Source organism: Musa acuminata, chromosome BXJ3-3 (assembly GCF_036884655.1).
Source record: "Musa acuminata AAA Group cultivar baxijiao chromosome BXJ3-3, Cavendish_Baxijiao_AAA, whole genome shotgun sequence".
NCBI classification, from domain to species: Eukaryota; Viridiplantae; Streptophyta; class Magnoliopsida; order Zingiberales; family Musaceae; genus Musa; species Musa acuminata.
In genome coordinates, this window is record NC_088351.1 from 25,270,001 (window position 1) to 25,288,182 (window position 18,182).

Genomic DNA, 18,182 nt, shown 5'->3' on the forward strand with positions numbered 1-18,182 from the left:
AGATTCAAAAAGATTATAACTTAGAAACTTGTTCGTAAAAGCGCAGAGAGCAGTAGCTACGTAGGAGGTTTGCAGTAATGATAAAGTGCTTAAAATAAACGTAAACCAGAGATTTAGAGTGGTTCGGTCAGTCTTGACCTACTCCACTTTTGGCTTCCTCCACCGGCGAGGTCACCGACGTCAACTAGGGGCCTTCCTTCAATAGGCAAAGGCCAACTACCCTTTTACAGTTTCTCTCCTTTTGACGGGCTCAGGAGACAACCCTTACAGATCCTTTCTCTCCTCTCTTTACAACTCAAGACTTGAAGAACAGAAAAGAGGAGAACTTTTGGACTTTACACAAATTTGAGCACTTAGAATCACTGAAAAGATCAAGAATTCGGTGTAGATCTTTTTCCCTTCAGTGCTGAATGGGTGGGGTATTTATAGGCCCCAACCCAATTCAAATTTGGAGCTCAAAACGATCAAATCTCGGAATTTCGGGATCAGGCGGTTGCACCTCTTGAATGGAGAGGTTGCACCGCCTGGCAGAGCTCGAAGACCGAGCTCAGGCGGTGCCACCTCTCTGTCAGGGAGGTTGCACCGCCCAGTCTTGCTCGAAGACTGAGCTCAGGCGGTGCCACCTCTCTGTCATGGAGGTTGCACTGCCCAGTCTAGCTCGAAGACTGAGCTCAGGCGGTGCCACCTCTCTGTCAGGGAGGTTGCACCGCCCAGTCTAGCTCGAAGACTGAGCTCAGGCGGTGCCACCTCCTGGCTGGGGAGGTTGCACCGCCCAGTCTCGCTGGGAGGCTTAGCCCAGGCGGTGCCACCTCCTAGCCTAGGCGGTTGCACCTCCTGGTGCAATCAGGGTCCGAATGGTTAGCTCCATTCGGCCCAATTTCAATCTTTTCAGGGGCCCAATTGCCCCAAGATTAAGCTAATGGGATCACCTCCCATTTTCCAACTTAATCAATGTGCTAACTACGATTAAATCTAAGACAATTTCTGCAGCTTTGCTCCGATGCGTCAATCGCTTCTTCCGGCGAGTTTCCGGCGAACTTCCGTCAATCATCCGATGAACCCTCGGTGATTCTTCTGCGGACTTCCGGCAAACTCCTGGACTTTGCGACGATCCACTTGGCGAGTTCCGACGAGCTTCGCTTGGCAAGCTTCTGGACTTCTCGGATCTGTTCTCGCAGAACCTCCGACGACCGTCCGAACTTCCGTCGAACTCTCGAACTCCCAACGTGATTATGAACTTGACTCCGGCGCAACTCCTGCTGCTTGTCTAACTTTCATCGTAGTTAATCCTGCACACTTATCTCAACACATAGATTAGACAACAAATGACAATTGACTTCATCATCAAAATCCGAGATTCAACATATATATATATATATACATATATATATATATACATACATATATATATATATATACATATATATATATATTTATTTATTTATTTATACATATATGTATATGTATATTTGATGAATCTCCGATTTTGATGATGAAACTAATTGATGAGTGTTTATGATTTAATCTGTATTTTTGAGTAACGCATGATGCTTCGATCAGGATGAGACAATTAAAGTAGGAAGAATCATGTTGGGCCGGTGGAACATCTCAGAAGATTAGACGTCGAATCGAAGGATCGGCCGACATATATACAGAAGGCTATGGGCCATGGATTCGTGTATCGGGCTAAGAAGAGCAGAAATTGCATCTAGGATATCGAAGCTATGGAGTCAATTGGCCGATTGGGCAATAGGCCGAAAGAGAAGAAGATGCAATGAAGAATCAGGCGAAGCGTCGAAGGACCAATGACATGTCAGACAACATGATTAATGCTTAATATTAATTGTCTAGATCGAAGTATGTTTTTACATATGCAGGATTAACTACCCTAGCAAGGCATAAAGCAAAATGAAGTCCCGGAGTCACAAACGCGATTTCGTTGGGAGTTCGTCAGAAGTTCTACATGAACCAACTAAGAAGTCTCGGAGCTTGCTAGAGAAGCTCATCAGAACTCGCTAAGAAGATCATCATGAAGTCCAACAGCTTGTCGGGAGTCTACTGGAACATTACTGAGAGATCGTCGGAAGTTCGCTGCAAGGTCGCCGGAAGCTCACTAGAAGAAACTAGACTTATGTACTTGTTTTGCTTAGAATATGTCTTAGGAATCGTAGTTAGCATGTAATTGGGTTTGGGTTTGGGCCAACCCAATTAGGAGTCAGTTGGGCCCATGTAAGGACTGTGTTGGGCCCAATGAACGGCCCAAACATTGCCCCAAGAGGTGACACTGTCGTGGCATAGTCTCTGAGACTGTGTCAGGCGGTGGTACCGCTAGTTTGAGTGGTGAAACCGCCCATGGCAGGGTGCCAGGTGGTGGTACAGTCAGTTTGGGCGATGGTACCGCCTAGTGGCAGGTTGCCAAGCGGTGGTACCACCAGACTAGGTGGTGGTATAGCCGGACTAGGCGGTGGTACCGCCTAGTGTAGTGTCAGTGTTAGACTGACACTAGTGGTGGTACCGCCTATCACAAGCGGTGGTACTGCCCAAACCCAAGAAACCCGGGATGAGATATTTTTTAGGTTCCAAGTTTGAATTAACATAAAACCTATAAAATACTCCTCTCATCCCTGGTTAAAAGACACAAGTCTTGAGAGTGAAAAAGGAAAGAAACGCTGCTACAATCTGTTGAATCTCGGATTTTGATGATGAAACTAATTGATTGTGTTTAGATGTTTAACTGCATTTTGAGTGATGCAGGTCTACTCGATCAGGATTAGACAGTTAACGCAAGAGGAATTGACGTTGCGCCGGAGGAGATCACGTTAGGATATTGGATGGCAGAAGGCTTCGGACGTCGGGCATCGGGCCAAGAGCGGAATTGCACCAAGGATATCGGGGTTGCGGAGGTCAACCGCCGATTGGGCAACAAGCCGCAAGAGAGGACGATGCGTTGAAGAATCGGACGAAGCGCCAACCAATGACATGCCGAGCAACGTAATGTCGATTCGTGTTGTAATAACTGTCTAGATCAGAGTAGAGTTTTGGCTTGCTGTGCAGGATTAACTACGATAACGATGAAGACATAAAGCGAAACAAAGTGCGGAGTCAAGCATGAAGGATTCATTGGGAGTTCAAGAGTTCGACGGAAGTCCGAAGGTTCGTCGGGAATGCTGCCGGAACTAGCCGAGAATGAGTAGGGAGCTTGCCGAAGGGATTTTCGGAAGCTCGCCGGAAGGTTCGTTGGAAGTTCGCGGAGCTCGCCGAGAAAGATCGGAGCTTGCCGAAGAAGCTTGTTGGAACTCGCCAAGATCAAATCGTGAAGTCTAGGAGCTTGCCGGGAGTCCGCAGAATGGTTTCCGAGAGTTTATCGGAAGACCGTCGGAAGTTCGTCGGAAGCTCGCCGGAAGAAGTCTTGACTTACGAACTTTGTAATAGCTTAGAAAATGTCTTTAAATTCGTAGTTAGTATGTTAATTAGGGTTAGGATTAGGTATTAATCCTATAACCTAAGTAGGGGCCAATTGGGCCCGAGTTCGGATTAGTTTGGGCCAAGATTGAAGCCAAACTAAGTAGGCTGAAAACACTGTAGACGGGCTGAAAACACTATAGGTGGTGGCACCGCCCAGTGCCCGAGAGCTGGGCGGTAGCACCGCTTGGGTTGGGCGGTGGCACCGCCCAGCACTGTCAACGTTTGACAGTTGCAGGCGGTGGCACCGCCACTGACAGGCGGTGGCACCGCCAGCATCGGGAACATAAGAGAATTCAAATTTTTGGAGCCCAAATTTGAATCCTCTTGAGGCCTATAAATACCCCTCAAATCTCAGCTGAGACAACAACTTTTTGGGTAGCAAAAGTTTGAGAGAAAGGTCTTAGAAAAGTGTTAGCTTGTCTTCTTTTCAATTTGCTAGTGTTCACCTCATCTCTTCTCGAAAATCTGTAAGAGAGTGAACCGCTTGTAAAGAGTTGTAAGAGGGGTATTTACCCTTCCATTTCAAGAGACTTGCTAGTGGAAGGTGGGAGCCTCATCGAAGAGGGGCCTCGCAAGTGGAGTAGGTCATTTGACCGAACCACTCTAAAATCGGCGTGATTCTTGGTTTGCATTTTATTATTGCTATTTACATTATTGCAAACCTTCTTATATGCTTTAAGTTCCTTATTACTTTTGCTGCACATATTTAAGAATACGTTTTCAAGATTAAGCTTTTCAAGTTCCGTTCTTATCGTACGAAAGTTTTTCTAAAACCAAAGTTTTAATCCGCTGCACTAATTCACCCCCCCCCCTCTTAGTGCCTCTCCGATCCTAACAGTTGGTATCAGAGCCCGGTATTTCTCATTTCGGATTTACACCCGAGAGAAATGGCTCTTCATGGCTTTCAAGAGGGCTTATCGGTTTTTCGTCCACCATTGTTTAACGGATTGGACTACACTTATTGGAAAACTATAATGAGAGTTTTCTTGATTTCTATGAATTTGGATTTATGGAATATTGTTGAAAACGGTTTTCAACTACCCTCTAAACCGATGAACGAATGGTCGGATTTGGAGAAGAAGTATTTTTCTTTAAACGCAAAGGCTATGAATGCCTTATTTTGCGCTTTAGACAAGAATGAGTTCAATCGGATTTCTACGTGCAAAACGGCTTTTGATATTTGGCGAACACTTGAAATCACACACGAGGGAACTAGTAGAGTCAAAGACTCGAAAGTTAACATTTTAATGCATGATTTCGAGCTTTTTCAAATGAAGCCGAGCGAAACCATTGTTGACATGTACACCCGTTTTATGGATGTCGTCAATGGTTTACAAGCTCTTGGCAAATGTTTCTCGAATTTTGAACTTGTTAGTAAAGTTTTACGATCACTTTCTAAAGTTTGGGAATCAAAAGTAACGGTAATACAAGAAACAAAAGATTTAAATATTTTTCCAATTGAAGAACTTATCGGCTCATTGATAACATATGAAATGGTGCGCAATGCACATGATGAACACAATGAACAGTTGGACCACCTTCCAAAGAACAGGAAGGATTTGGAACTCCGGACAAATGAATACCACTTGAGCGATGACTCAAGTGATGAGGACAATGATGAACTTGAACTTCGAACATTAACTCTTAATAAGTTCATTAAACAAAAATCTAAAATAAACAATGAACTTGAACGGAGGAAAAGGCCAAAGAAGAGGAAGGCAACCAAGGATGAATCAAAAACTTCCAAAGGTGAAACGGCGAATTGGGCTTTGACGAGCTTCGACTACAAGGTAAGTAACTCAACTCTCTTGAATTATTTTGAAATTACATGAGTGCTTAACTTAGTTAGTAGGATTTTTTTTTCTTTTCTTTCTAGTATTTTTGAAAAATTAAAAATTATGAATGATGATTGCTTAATTTGTGATAATACAAAATTCCATGAATGTTTATGATTTTCGTATTGGATTTTGATGTATGGTTTTGACATAAAAATTAATTTGCATGATTATGTTTAATAGGATTAATCTATAATTGTGTATTTTGATATTATGCATGAGAATTTAAAATGATGATACCCTATGTTTTGGAATGATGCCTTGATGGTGATGATGCTTTCGGTTCTAAACATGATGCTCAACACTTTCATAAACATTTTCTTTTACTCAATCCAAAATGAAACACAAACAAAAATTAAATACATATGTATGATCGTGATAAATTCATGTTGATTTTAGTTTCAAAACTAGATGCATTGTTTGCTACAAATTAAACATCATGATAATGACATGTTTTATGATAATGCTTACACACCAAATGTGATTAATAGATAGAAGAAAACATAACGATGATTTTGCTCTCAACATGATGCATAGTTTTTACATGAAAATTTTAAATATGCTCATATGAAATCAATTGCATGACATGAAAATGGATTCTCTATCCTATTGAAATTAATGAACTCATTTCATGAATTATGTGAATATTTTGAATCAAATCTTTTGGAAAATGCTACATGCTTAATGCGATTCGACTTAATATATCTTTATGACAAAATTTGCCTTTCTATCTTGAATGTTGACATTTCTTTTTAAAGCAAAGGCATGCTTATAAGAAGCAAAACACATGAATAGAAATTTATAAAAATGAAATACAATCCTCTATGTTATTGATTTTTCAATAAATCTATGCTTGTCATATATAAATTTATTGAATGTAATTTTGAGGATGATTTCAAATTTGACAAATGCTTGATTCGTATTTACGACATTAGATACATTTTAAATATGAATCATGCTTCAATCTTGTTAAATGCTTCAATCATTTTCTATCTCTAAAGTTCTCGATTTTTGATGAAATACAAGTGATAAATTCATTTATGATATCTTGTAAATCACTTGAATTATGAATGAGATTTTGATGATGTGTTAAAGAATCACTTAAAAAGAAAATGTTTTTCCCATCGGATCAAGATGAATGATTTCATGATATTTTGTGAATCTCGAAATTGATTTTGATGACTTGATTATGAGTTTCAAGTTACCGATTTTAATTTGAATAAGTTTTATTTAAATCATAATCTTGATCTTGTAAAATTGGAATCACAAATAATATCTTTTGGTATTCATGAATTGATACTCACAATATGAAAGTATTGGTATTCATGACTTGAATTTAATTGAAACATTACATACTTCAATTAATCATTCTCCTATGTTTCAAAAATTCCTTAAAAGCCTTCTGAGATGATTGAAAATTAATTTGCTTTATGATGAATCACGAATCATGACTTGATCTATGATATTGATATATTTTAATCATGATCCTTGGTTGTATAATCCTTTTGCTCTATTAAAAGGATTTATTGAATGAATCATGTCCTTCTTGAATTTTCTTGATATCATGACATGATTTTGTAAGTTGGCTTGTATAATGATTAAAATCTTTTGGCCATCGATTTCTCCCTTCTTTTCGGTAATGACAAAGGGGGAGAAATATATGAATTGATACTATAAGTGTCATATTTAAATTTGAATTATGTTGAGATATCAAAAGAAGCTTGCATCGGAATATATGGTAAATTGATAATCGAAATGCTATGATTGCCATATGCCATGTTTGCATCATATTAAGATATCAAGAACTAGCATTGTAATTTTACTTACTGATATCTTGTCATATGATGAAATGCTACGAATTGTTGCTAAAATGATGCATGCAACACTTATGCTTTTTATGTGATGTATTGCATATGATGTGTATCATGAATGCTTTAAATGATGAATGTTTAGTATCATGATCAACATGTTGATAAATGCTTGAAAATTTTAATGTTTGAGTATCATGTATGATATGCTTATCAATGATGATTGATTTATTTTTCGGTATCGTGCATAAAAAATAAGGTTATTGAAATTGTGTATGTTTTAATTTGAATATATAATAATGCACAAATAAGAATAATACTTACCTTTGTCATAATATGAAAATTGATATAAGGGTCTTCTCTTCTTTTTGACAATGACAAAGGGGAGCAAGAATTTCTAGCATGGACATCATGAAAAGAGGCAAACTAACTAGCTTGCACAATTCAAGATGAAAGCAAAATTTGCACTTCTCAAAAGAGAAGATGCAAATATAACATTTGCCAAATTGTTTGCTTGCCTCGTGTAAAACATTATCTCTTGCTAGTTTGACATTTTTGCTAGCTTGTATGTTGCAAAACTTGATCACTTTTTCAAACATTTTGCTAGCTTACACTTTGCAAAGAAAGCAAAAATGACACTTATAGAAGAAAGAGCTTGTTATTTTGAACATCACAAGCTTGCCTATCTTAAGAAACAAAAATTGCAAAAGTGCTATCTTGCCTATCTCAAGAAACAAAACTTGTAACTTGCACATTGCAATAGGAAGCAAGAATTATGAGCTTACACAAGAAAGCTATCTTACATTTTCTTTCGAAATTTTTGCTAGCTTGTATATTGTGAAACGTGCATATCATGAAAATTGCTAGCTTGTAGTCTAAAGAGAAGCAATTAGTTGTTATCTCAAGAAAAGCAAACATGCTAAACTTACACATCTTTAATTGCTAGATTGCATGATGATAAAATTTGTTACTATGTGTTTCATGCAATGTATGGAACTTTTTATTTCTAAACACATAAGAGTAGGTACTTCTCCTTTTTGTTGATGACATAGGGGGAGAAGTATATTGATGACTTCATGCATTGAATTGAATATTTTATATATATTTGCATGATGGTTTAAATGTTTTTCATAACATATGATGAATGTTACTTGGATTTGGGATAATCCAAGTGTTCTATCAATGGCATATTGATAGGGGGAGTTTGGTTAAACTCCGGGGAGTTAAGGTTAACTCCGTTAGTCATCAATTAGTTGTCATCATCAAAAAGGGGGAGATTGTTGAATCTCGGATTTTGATGATGAAACTAATTGATTGTGTTTAGATGTTTAACTGCATTTTGAGTGATGCAGGTCTACTCGATCAGGATTAGACAGTTAACGCAAGAGGAATTGACGTTGCGCCGGAGGAGATCACGTTAGGATATTGGATGGCAGAAGGCTTCGGACGTCGGGCATCGGGCCAAGAGCGGAATTGCACCAAGGATATCGGGGTTGCGGAGGTCAACCGCCGATTAGGCAACAAGCCGCAAGAGAGGACGATGCGTTGAAGAATCGGACGAAGCGCCAACCAATGACATACCGGGCAACGTAATGTCGATTCACGTTGTAATAACTGTCTAGATCGGAGTAGAGTTTTGGCTTGCTGTGCAGGATTAACTATGATAATGATGAAGACATAAAGCGAAACAAAGTGCGGAGTCAAGCACGAAGGATTCGTTGGTAGTTCAAGAGTTCGACGGAAGTCCGAAGGTTCGTCGGGAATGTTGCCGGAACTAGCCGAGAATGAGTAGGGAGCTTGCCGAAGGGATTTTCGGAAGCTCGCCGGAAGGTTCGTTGGAAGTTCGCGGAGCTCGCCGAGAAAGATCGGAGCTTGCCGAAGAAGCTCGTTGGAACTCGCCAAGATCAAATCGTGAAGTCTAGGAGCTTGCCGGGAGTCCGCAGAATGGTTTCCGAGAGTTTATCGGAAGACCGTCGGAAGTTCGTCGGAAGCTCGCCGGAAGAAGTCTTGACTTACGAACTTTGTAAGAGCTTAGAAAATATCTTTAAATTTGTAGTTAATATGTTAATTAGGGTTAGGATTAGGTATTAATCCTATAACCTAAGTAGGGGCCAATTGGGCCCGAGTTCGGATTAGTTTGGGCCAAGATTGAAGCCAAACTAAGTAGGCTGAAAACACTGTAGACGGGCTGAAAACACTATAGGCGGTGGCACCGCTTGGGCTGGGCGGTGGCACCGCCCAGCACTGTCAACGTTTGACAGTTGCAGGCGGTGGCACCGCCACTGACAGGCGGTGGCACCGCCAGCATCGGGAACATAAGAGAATTCAAATTTTTGGAGCCCAAATTTGAATCCTCTTGAGGCCTATAAATACCCCTCAAATCTCAGCTGAGACAACAACTTTTTGGGTAGCAAAAGTTTGAGAGAAAGGTCTTAGAAAAGTGTTAGCTTGTCTTCTTTTCAATTTGCTAGTGTTCACCTCATCTCTTCTCGAAAATTTGTAAGAGAGTGAACCGCTCGTAAAGAGTTGTAAGAGGGGTATTTACCCTTCCATTTCAAGAGACTTGCTAGTGGAAGGTGGGAGCCTCATCGAAGAGGGGCCTCGCAAGTGGAGTAGGTCATTTGACCGAACCACTCTAAAATCGGCGTGATTCTTGGTTTGCATTTTATTATTGCTATTTACATTATTGCAAACCTTCTTATATGCTTTAAGTTCCTTATTACTTTTGCTGCACATATTTAAGAATACGTTTTCAAGATTAAGCTTTTCAAGTTCCGTTCTTATCGTACGAAAGTTTTTCTAAAACCAAAGTTTTAATCCGCTGCACTAATTCACCCCCCCCTCTTAGTGCCTCTCCGATCCTAACACAATCTTGTGTGAACTCCTCTCAAAGTTCTAAGTGTTAGAATAGTTTGAGAGAAGAGTAAGTGGGAGTGTAAGGGTTATCTACTAAACCCGGTAAAAGGAGGATTGAGTTGTAAAAGGTGATTGATCTTTGTTTATTGAAGGAAGACCGATAGTGGATGTTAGTGGCATTGACGGAAGGTGAATCGACAGAGTGGATATAGGTCACATCGACTGAACCTATAAAATTGACGTACTCTCTGATTTGCATTTCTATTATTGTCATTTATTTTACTGCAAACCATTTTACTTGCTTACTTCTTTCAATATATTTAAGAACACGTGTTTCAAGTTAAATTTCCAAAATTGGTTTCCAACTTACGATGAGATTTTACGAAGTTGACATGATTTTACTACCGTACTAATTCACCCCCTATCGCTCTTGATCCTAATAATATATACATATATATATATACACATATATATATATATATATATACATATATATATATATACACATATATATATATACATATATATATATACACATATATATATACATATATATATATACACATATATATATATACATATATATATATACACATATATATATACATATATATATATATATATACATATCTATATATATATGTACATATATGTATGTATATGTACATATATGTATGTATATATACATATATGTATATATATGTACATATATTTATATATACATATATATGTACATATATATACATATATGTATATACATATATACATATATACATATATATATACATATATATATATATATGCATATATATATATATATATATTTATATACATGTATATACACATATATATATATATATATATATATATATATATATATATATATATATATATATATATATATATATATATATATATATATATATATATATATATACATTGCATCACTGTGCTGTGCTAACATTAACCTTATTATTAGATTGGTCAACCATTGGACTGAGGAAGTCAAACTGAGGAACCATCCAAGAAGCATCAAACAATTAATCATGTGAAAATAAAGGATTAAGAAAATGAAAAACAGCGAAAGAACCCAATATTTGACTACGAAGTGGCTAAAGCAATTTCCCATTTTCTAGGTTCATCCCCCCAACACACCCTGTCATCTGTTATGAATGTGCCCGCATTGTCTGTCACGGTGCATTCCTTCCATTCGCCATGTCCAACTCTCCTTTTATTAAGTCATACGACATTGATCGCATTTCTATTCCACGCCCAATTCTAATTATATTGAGTGCTTTGTGAGGAAGAAAAGGGGGAAAAAGGAAGGAAAAAAGACACGTTTTTTCCCCATCAATGGCTCCCACGGCCACCTTCGTCGCCAAATCCCCCAACTTTCCCCTTCCGATTCCCAATGCCTCGAGGCCGCAGCTCCCCGCCAGCCTCCGCCTCGCGCTTCCCCGCCACCTCTCCTTCGCCGTCGCCGGACGCCGGAGCTCTGTAGCCCGCCGTGCCGCCGCCGCCTCCTGCAGCCTGATCGAGCCCGACGGCGGGAGGCTGGTGGACGTCGTCGCGCCAGAGGGCCCGGCGAGGGAGGCGCTGCGCCAGGAGGCGGCAGGGTGCCTGCAGATCAGGCTTTCGAGGATCGATCTCGAGTGGGTGCACGTGCTGAGCGAAGGGTGGGCGAGCCCTCTTGGCGGGTTCATGAGGGAAGCAGAGTTCCTCCAAACGCTTCATTTCAACTGTCTCCGCCTCGGAGACGGGTCCGTCGTCAACATGTCGCTCCCGATCGTGCTCGCGATCGACGACGCCCAGAAACGGGCCATCGGCGACCGTCGCAAGGTCGCGCTTGTTGACGCCCGGGACAAGCCGGTCGCCATCTTGAGCGAGTAAGTATACCCTTCTTCTCAGTTTATGTGATTGCCTGACCTGTATTGATGAAATTTCTTCTCTTGTGACGATGGCTTGATTATTCATTTGGAATCAGTAGTTTATGTTCGGTGTCTGAATCTAAAGAATCACTCTCACATCGTTTTCAGTGATTTATTATAATTTTTTGTAATATCTTAGCAGGTAAATGTGTGATATATTGTTTGGTAATTATTTGTGATCGACGCTAATAACTAAATTTTGTTGCTTTATTAGTTCAAGTGGTAGAGTCATATATTAATTCGATGGATAGTTCAAACTTGTCTGTACATTTTTATGGTGATACTGCTATTCTGTACTTTGTCATTTACCCAAAATCCATGGATGATGGGAAGGCAGTGGATTAATTGATATTAATTTGGCTTAGATGGTTTCTTTGATGCCAAAAGTGTCCATGATTTGGACTGCTGGTCTTTGTTATAGTGATATGTTGACCAGAAACCTGCCCCGTTGATAGTGATCTTTGAATGAATAGAATGCATACTTGTTGGGAAACGCAATTGCATCATAAATGCTGATTTCTGAATTCTTGTTACAAGTTAATAGATAGAATTGTTTTTGACAATGCAAACATATCATGTCATTTACAATATTGCTTTGCTAGTTTTACTATTAGGCTCCACTTGTTTACTAGTGCTGTTCCTTCCTGACTAGGCTGTAATGCCAAGAGATTATGCTCTGACACTGTTGTTTTTAGCAATATGTTGAGCTTTCTAAATATTGTAGATTTCATCTCATTTCAAAATTCTTATTTATTGTTTCTTGATTTAGCATTGAGATCTATAAGCATAACAAAGAAGAACGAATCGCAAGAACTTGGGGAACAACAGTTCCTGGGCTGCCATATGTCGAGGAAGCAATAACAAAAGCTGGTAATTGGCTAATTGGTGGAGACTTGGAGGTTATAGAACGAATCAAGTATAATGATGGTCTCGATCAGTATCGTCTATCGCCTGCTGAACTCCGTGAAGAATTTTCCAGGCGCGATGCAGATGCTGTATTTGCTTTCCAGCTGCGTAATCCTGTACACAATGGTCATGCCTTGCTCATGACAGACACTCGCAGACGTCTTCTAGAAATGGGCTACAGAAACCCAGTTCTTTTGCTTCATCCCTTGGGAGGCTATACAAAAGCAGATGATGTACCACTTCATTGGAGAATGAAGCAACATGAGAAGGTTAGTACCAATACAATTATCAAATAATTTTTATGATAATTTCAAGATAACTAACAATTTTTTACATCCATTTCCATGTAGAATCTATTCTTAAATACCTCTACACCATCGAAGTCTTAGCATAAGTCCTTCCATGACCTAGGCTTTACTTTTCTGTCTGTTCGCACACACAGGGAGTAGCCAATTTTATGTGTTCATATATTTCTGTTTATCTGGATGGCTGCTGTCTTGCTTCTGTAGGTGTATGTACATTCAGGATTCAGGTGCATGTGAATGTAGTGGATGGATATTTATGTCTCATTTTAATGTATATACATCTTGCAAAAGATTATATAAACACAAAGCATATATTGAAAGTTTACAGGAACTTATACATACAAATACAAAGTTATATTTTCAGAGAGAGATTTCAAGTTCTCCAATGATTTTACCTTCTTCTAGATATATAAAGTGATACAATCCACTGCTAAGTTCACATCACCAGCTTTTTCCTGTGGTTTCACACTTGATCAATGGAATTTTTGATACCCTAAATTTAAGTGACTGTAATATATATATGCTTTACACCTTTCTGTTTTATATATTTATAGGTTCTTGAGGATGGTGTTCTTAACCCAGAAACCACGGTCGTTGCTATCTTCCCCTCTCCCATGCACTATGCTGGCCCAACCGAAGTTCAGTGGCATGCAAAATCTCGCATAAATGCTGGTGCAAATTTTTACATTGTGGGCAGAGACCCGGCAGGTATGAGTCACCCGATAGAGAAAAGGGACCTTTATGATGCTGACCATGGGAAGAAGGTACTCGGTATGGCTCCAGGTCTTGAAAGGCTTAACATCCTTCCATTCAAGGTATTTCAAGCCTCTACAAAATATCAGCTTCAATAGACAAATTGCTTAAAATGGTCATATCGCCTATATTTATCGAGAATAAGCTTCTATTTCTTGATTAAGATGAACATCTTTACTATCTACAATTAGATTTAAGTACATCAGGCAAGCAAATTGTAATAAATATGCATTACTTGCTGACACCAATTGAATGCAGAGGTTAAGATCAGAATAATGAAAAAAATGATGAAATGCAGCAGGAACTTATTAGTTTGTCTGTTGTATGTTTCACATCAATGTCATTATCTTATCTTATCACAAACTGTTTTTGTTGCCAACATTTATAAGGTTATGTATGCACTACAAAGTAGGTGTCAATACGGCTTATTTTTGTTTGTTTCATCATTGGAAATTGAGGAAAATGATGGATCATTAGGTGATTTTACATAGGCTTTCAGCATTGATGCAATCGTTTGATGATTTTGTAAGGTTTTATATCTTTACCTTTTGGGAATACATGTTTTATGGATAAACGACGCAACATAGAAGATTTATCTACTAAATATGTCAGGGCTTGATGTGGCTTACAAGTAATTGTTTTTTAATGAGTTTAGGTTGCTGCCTATGACAAAAAGCAGCAGAAAATGGCCTTCTTTGATCCATCCAGACCTCAGGATTTCCTCTTCATCTCTGGTACAAAGGTAACCCCGCTCTGCTTCTGAACGTTCTAATCAATGCCATAGAGAATGCTCCTGAAGTGTTGCTGATTCCTTGAATTCTCCATTGTAGATGCGGACTCTCGCAAAGAACAGAGAGGATCCCCCAGATGGCTTTATGTGCCCTGGTGGATGGAAAGTATTAGTGGACTACTATGACAGTGTGACCCCACAGGAGACCAACAGGTCTCGTGAAGCTGTTCCCGCTTGAATCCTTGAAGATTTTGCTCGTCAGGCAACTCTTCGATTCCTTTGATGAAAGAAGACGGAATGAAGCCCTGACCTACTTGATGTGTACACTACGGCTTGTCGTAGAACTATGTGAGAAAGAAGACGGACTGAAGCCGTGAACTACTTGATGTGTACGCCACGGCTTGTCGTAGAACTATGTCAGATCTTATTGTATTAGATGAATTCAGATGCACGAGGAAATGAGAGCAGAGGATATGAAACCATCTTCTCTTTATTGTTCTGTTCCTCGATTTTCACTCTTACATCTGCACTCCGGTAGACGGCCTTGGCTACAACGCTAGAGGCATTCAAACAAACATCAGGCGAGCAAAGTTTCTTTGTCTTGGGTTTTCAGAAGACGAGCTTGCGGCGGTGAAGGCGGAGGGGCTCCCGGGCGCCAAGGTCACGGATGGTCTCGGCGACGAGATCCTTAAAGATCAGCCGCTCAATCTCGAGGACCACGTCGGACATCTCGGCGGCGGGCCGGACCCACCCGTCGGGGCGCGCCGCTGCGAGGTCGTTCCTCACGGCCCCGCACGCAGTTCCCTCGTGATCGTCCGCCGCCGCCACCTGCTCCCGGAGTCGCTGGAACTCCGCCCAAACCCGTTGCAGCGCCTTCTCCCCCTCCTCCCCGTCTCCCCGCGCGAAGACGTCCCACGGTGACACGTGGTGCTTGCGATCCAGGATCTCGGCCACGGCGTCGAAGACGAGGCGGCGGTGGAGACGGGCTGTCTTGGACGGGTAGCGGGCCGGGCCTCCTCGTCGGCGGCAGCGGCCGTTCTCCAGGGCCGCGTACGCCGCGTCGGAGGCGTCCCCGTAGCGTTCGGACGCGCGGAGGACGTCGCACACGTAGGCGTAGTCCGGGTCCATTGCCACGGGCGCACCAATCTCGCCCACTTCATACGTTGACCACGGCTCCTCTTTCCAGTCGTCCGCCAGTTGATCTGCGGACTAGATTGCATCAGTGTTCGAAGAATATTAGGAAATGGACGGTGATTAAACGTCAAGCGGGAGGCCGCAGTCGATAAAAAAATAACCGTTCTTGGTCTACGCCGCCACGGTCGCGACAACTGGCAAGGGAGAAAGGGCGTTTACCTTTGAAGTCGATGGAGCGCTTGGCGAGGGGCCAGGGCGAACCCTCCTCGCCGAGGTAGGACGACGAGTCGACCACCGAGACGGGGCTCGGCTGCTGGTCCGCCGCGGTGTCCCGCTCCGCCTCCGTAAACGCCGCAATGCCTTGTAACAGCTTGTCGCACCGTTCCAACAAACTTCGCCCCGATCTCTGCATCACAGCATCCCTCGATTCAAACTAACGCAATGGGTTTATGAGTATAGACTGGTGTTGGCATTAGTTGGCGGGATTTACTACCTCGAAGTCCAATCGAGAGGAGGCATTGATGCTACTCTCGGAGACGGTGGTGGAGGCATCGTCCTCCGCCGGCGGGTGAACCCTCTCCATGGGAGATGCGTTCGCCGTTGGCCTTCGTCTCCTCGGCGATCGGACGGGCAGCAGATCTGGCCCCGCCCTTTTCGGATTGGATTTTGGGGAGCTGACGTTCGGCATTCCCCGCTGGGACAGCGGGCTCCGGGCTGCCGCATTTGATGCTCTCCGGTGCACCGGCGAGATCGGGCTCTCCGGCGATCTCGGAGCTCGATTACTCCGCTCGTTTCCTCCCCTGATGCTATGATCGACCGATGCCACCTGCTCGCGGCGGACTGGCGGAGCACTCCGACGAGCGACGCCGGATCTGGGCCGCTGCTGCTCGCTTGATGGCCGCCGTGGAGGCTTGGAGGTCGGCTTCATGATGACGATCGGGGCCCTGGTTATCGTAGATACGAATGCGGCGGCCGGTGGCGCCGTGATCCGAGGGCTTGGAATGGAGGAGGCCCTTCAGCTGGAGCGCCTCTAGGATTTGCTTCAGCGTCTCCAAATCTTTCCCTGGTTCGTCGATTCCCCGCATACTCAGCCGGTTCTCGTTGTCGCCGTAGTGCATCCCTAATCCTCGCCCCGTGCTTGGCCTCGAAGACTGGGAGAGGCAGCGGAAGCGACCGCCGCGGCGGCGACTCCGCCTAGTCCCGGATCTCCGGCGACGACGGTTGCGGGTGGCTCTCCTTCAATAAAGACGCTGACGAAACCTCCGACCTCTCGGACGGGGGCGTCGATCCGGTAGTCTGAAACATGCCATCCAACCTTTAGAAAAGCAGCAACGAAACGCACGAAAAATGGCATCTTTTATCCTTACAAATTCTCACGGAGCAGGTCGCATGGCGGCGCCAGGCGAGAACGTTGTGGCGGTCGAACAGCTGGAGGAACCCGGCAATGCACCCCACATGCCGCTCAAGGCGCTGCTCCTCGGTGGCTCCGTAGCCGACACCGGGCGTCATCTCCGTCCGGCGACACTACACCGATCTTCTTAAGTCAGATCTCGCCCTCTTCTTAATCCTAACTCTGCTGTCTCCTTTTCACGCACACAAAGCAGCGAGACGGCTTGTGTTCGATCATCAGACCTCACGCCGAAGAGCCTTAAAGAGTAAGTAAACCGGCTAAATGACGATATTACCCCGGTAATCACAATCTGCTCGTTAACAGCCATAACTATTACGTCAATAACAATAATAAAAGTAATAATAATAAATACTTATCGATTAATTGCATAGGAAGGTTTTTTAACCGTTGGAAAAGAGGCATTCGAGACCAAAATTGAAGGTGTTAGATATTGGGGTTGTCCATTTTAGCCCCTCAGCTATTGTAGTTTGATCTTTGCCTTTTTTTTTTTTTTTTTTTATGGTTTATTTATATTTAAAATAATTTTTATATTTAAAAAATATTGCATATAAATTTATTCCGTCAAGTTCGAATTCATAATAAACTATTAATATAATGACTCGTATAATTTAGAATTAAGGTCTATTTTAACTCATGTAGTTTTGATTGATTTATTCATGTATAAAATAATTTTTAAATTATTAAAACATAGCATATAAGCTAATCTCATTAAGTCTGAGTTAACAAACGTTAAAGTCTACTTATATGACATATGCTGACGCATAATATATTATGAGTTACTCATCAAATGTCACTTGCCAACTTTAGGGCATATGCCACCATGTTGCCCATCACGATATTGCCCACTACTGTGAACGACATTTTGTTAGGACCGAGATCGACACTAAGAGGGGGAGGGGGGGGTGGGGGGGGGGGGTGAATCAGTGCTTTCGTAAAAACATCGATTTGAAAATCTCATTCGATAAAAATCATATCAGAAAGCATTTAAACTTAGAGAGCACATTCGTAAAAATCTCGTTCGATAAAAATCATATTAGAAAGCGTTTAAACT

At 41.6% G+C, this 18,182-nt stretch overlaps 1 protein-coding gene and 1 pseudogene across 1 annotated transcript; one reads left to right on the forward strand and one right to left on the reverse strand.

Moving 5' to 3' along the window:
• The first annotated feature begins 11,179 nt into the window (after positions 1-11,179).
• Positions 11,180-15,079, forward strand: LOC135634284 (ATP sulfurylase 1, chloroplastic-like). Its single transcript, XM_065144646.1, has 5 exons — positions 11,180-11,850; positions 12,662-13,067; positions 13,658-13,918; positions 14,512-14,598; positions 14,687-15,079. Exons 1-5 carry the CDS (start codon positions 11,318-11,320, stop codon positions 14,822-14,824), a joined length of 1,425 nt encoding a protein of 474 aa, XP_065000718.1. The 5' UTR covers positions 11,180-11,317; the 3' UTR covers positions 14,825-15,079.
• On the reverse strand, positions 15,059-17,356 carry LOC135634285 (uncharacterized; annotated as a pseudogene).
• Between the last annotated feature and the right edge of the window lie 826 nt (positions 17,357-18,182).

What these genes read in the sequence shown, in the direction of transcription:
- LOC135634284 (XM_065144646.1), top strand. Translation starts at nt 11,318, where the DNA reads ATGGCTCCCACGGCCACCTTCGTCGCCAAATCCCCCAACTTTCCCCTT. An exon ending in CCGGTCGCCATCTTGAGCGA is followed by an intron (nt 11,851 to 12,661) that starts GTAAGTATACCC and finishes TTCTTGATTTAG; the next exon opens with CATTGAGATCTATAAGCATA. An exon ending in TTAACATCCTTCCATTCAAG is followed by an intron (nt 13,919 to 14,511) that starts GTATTTCAAGCC and finishes TAATGAGTTTAG; the next exon opens with GTTGCTGCCTATGACAAAAA.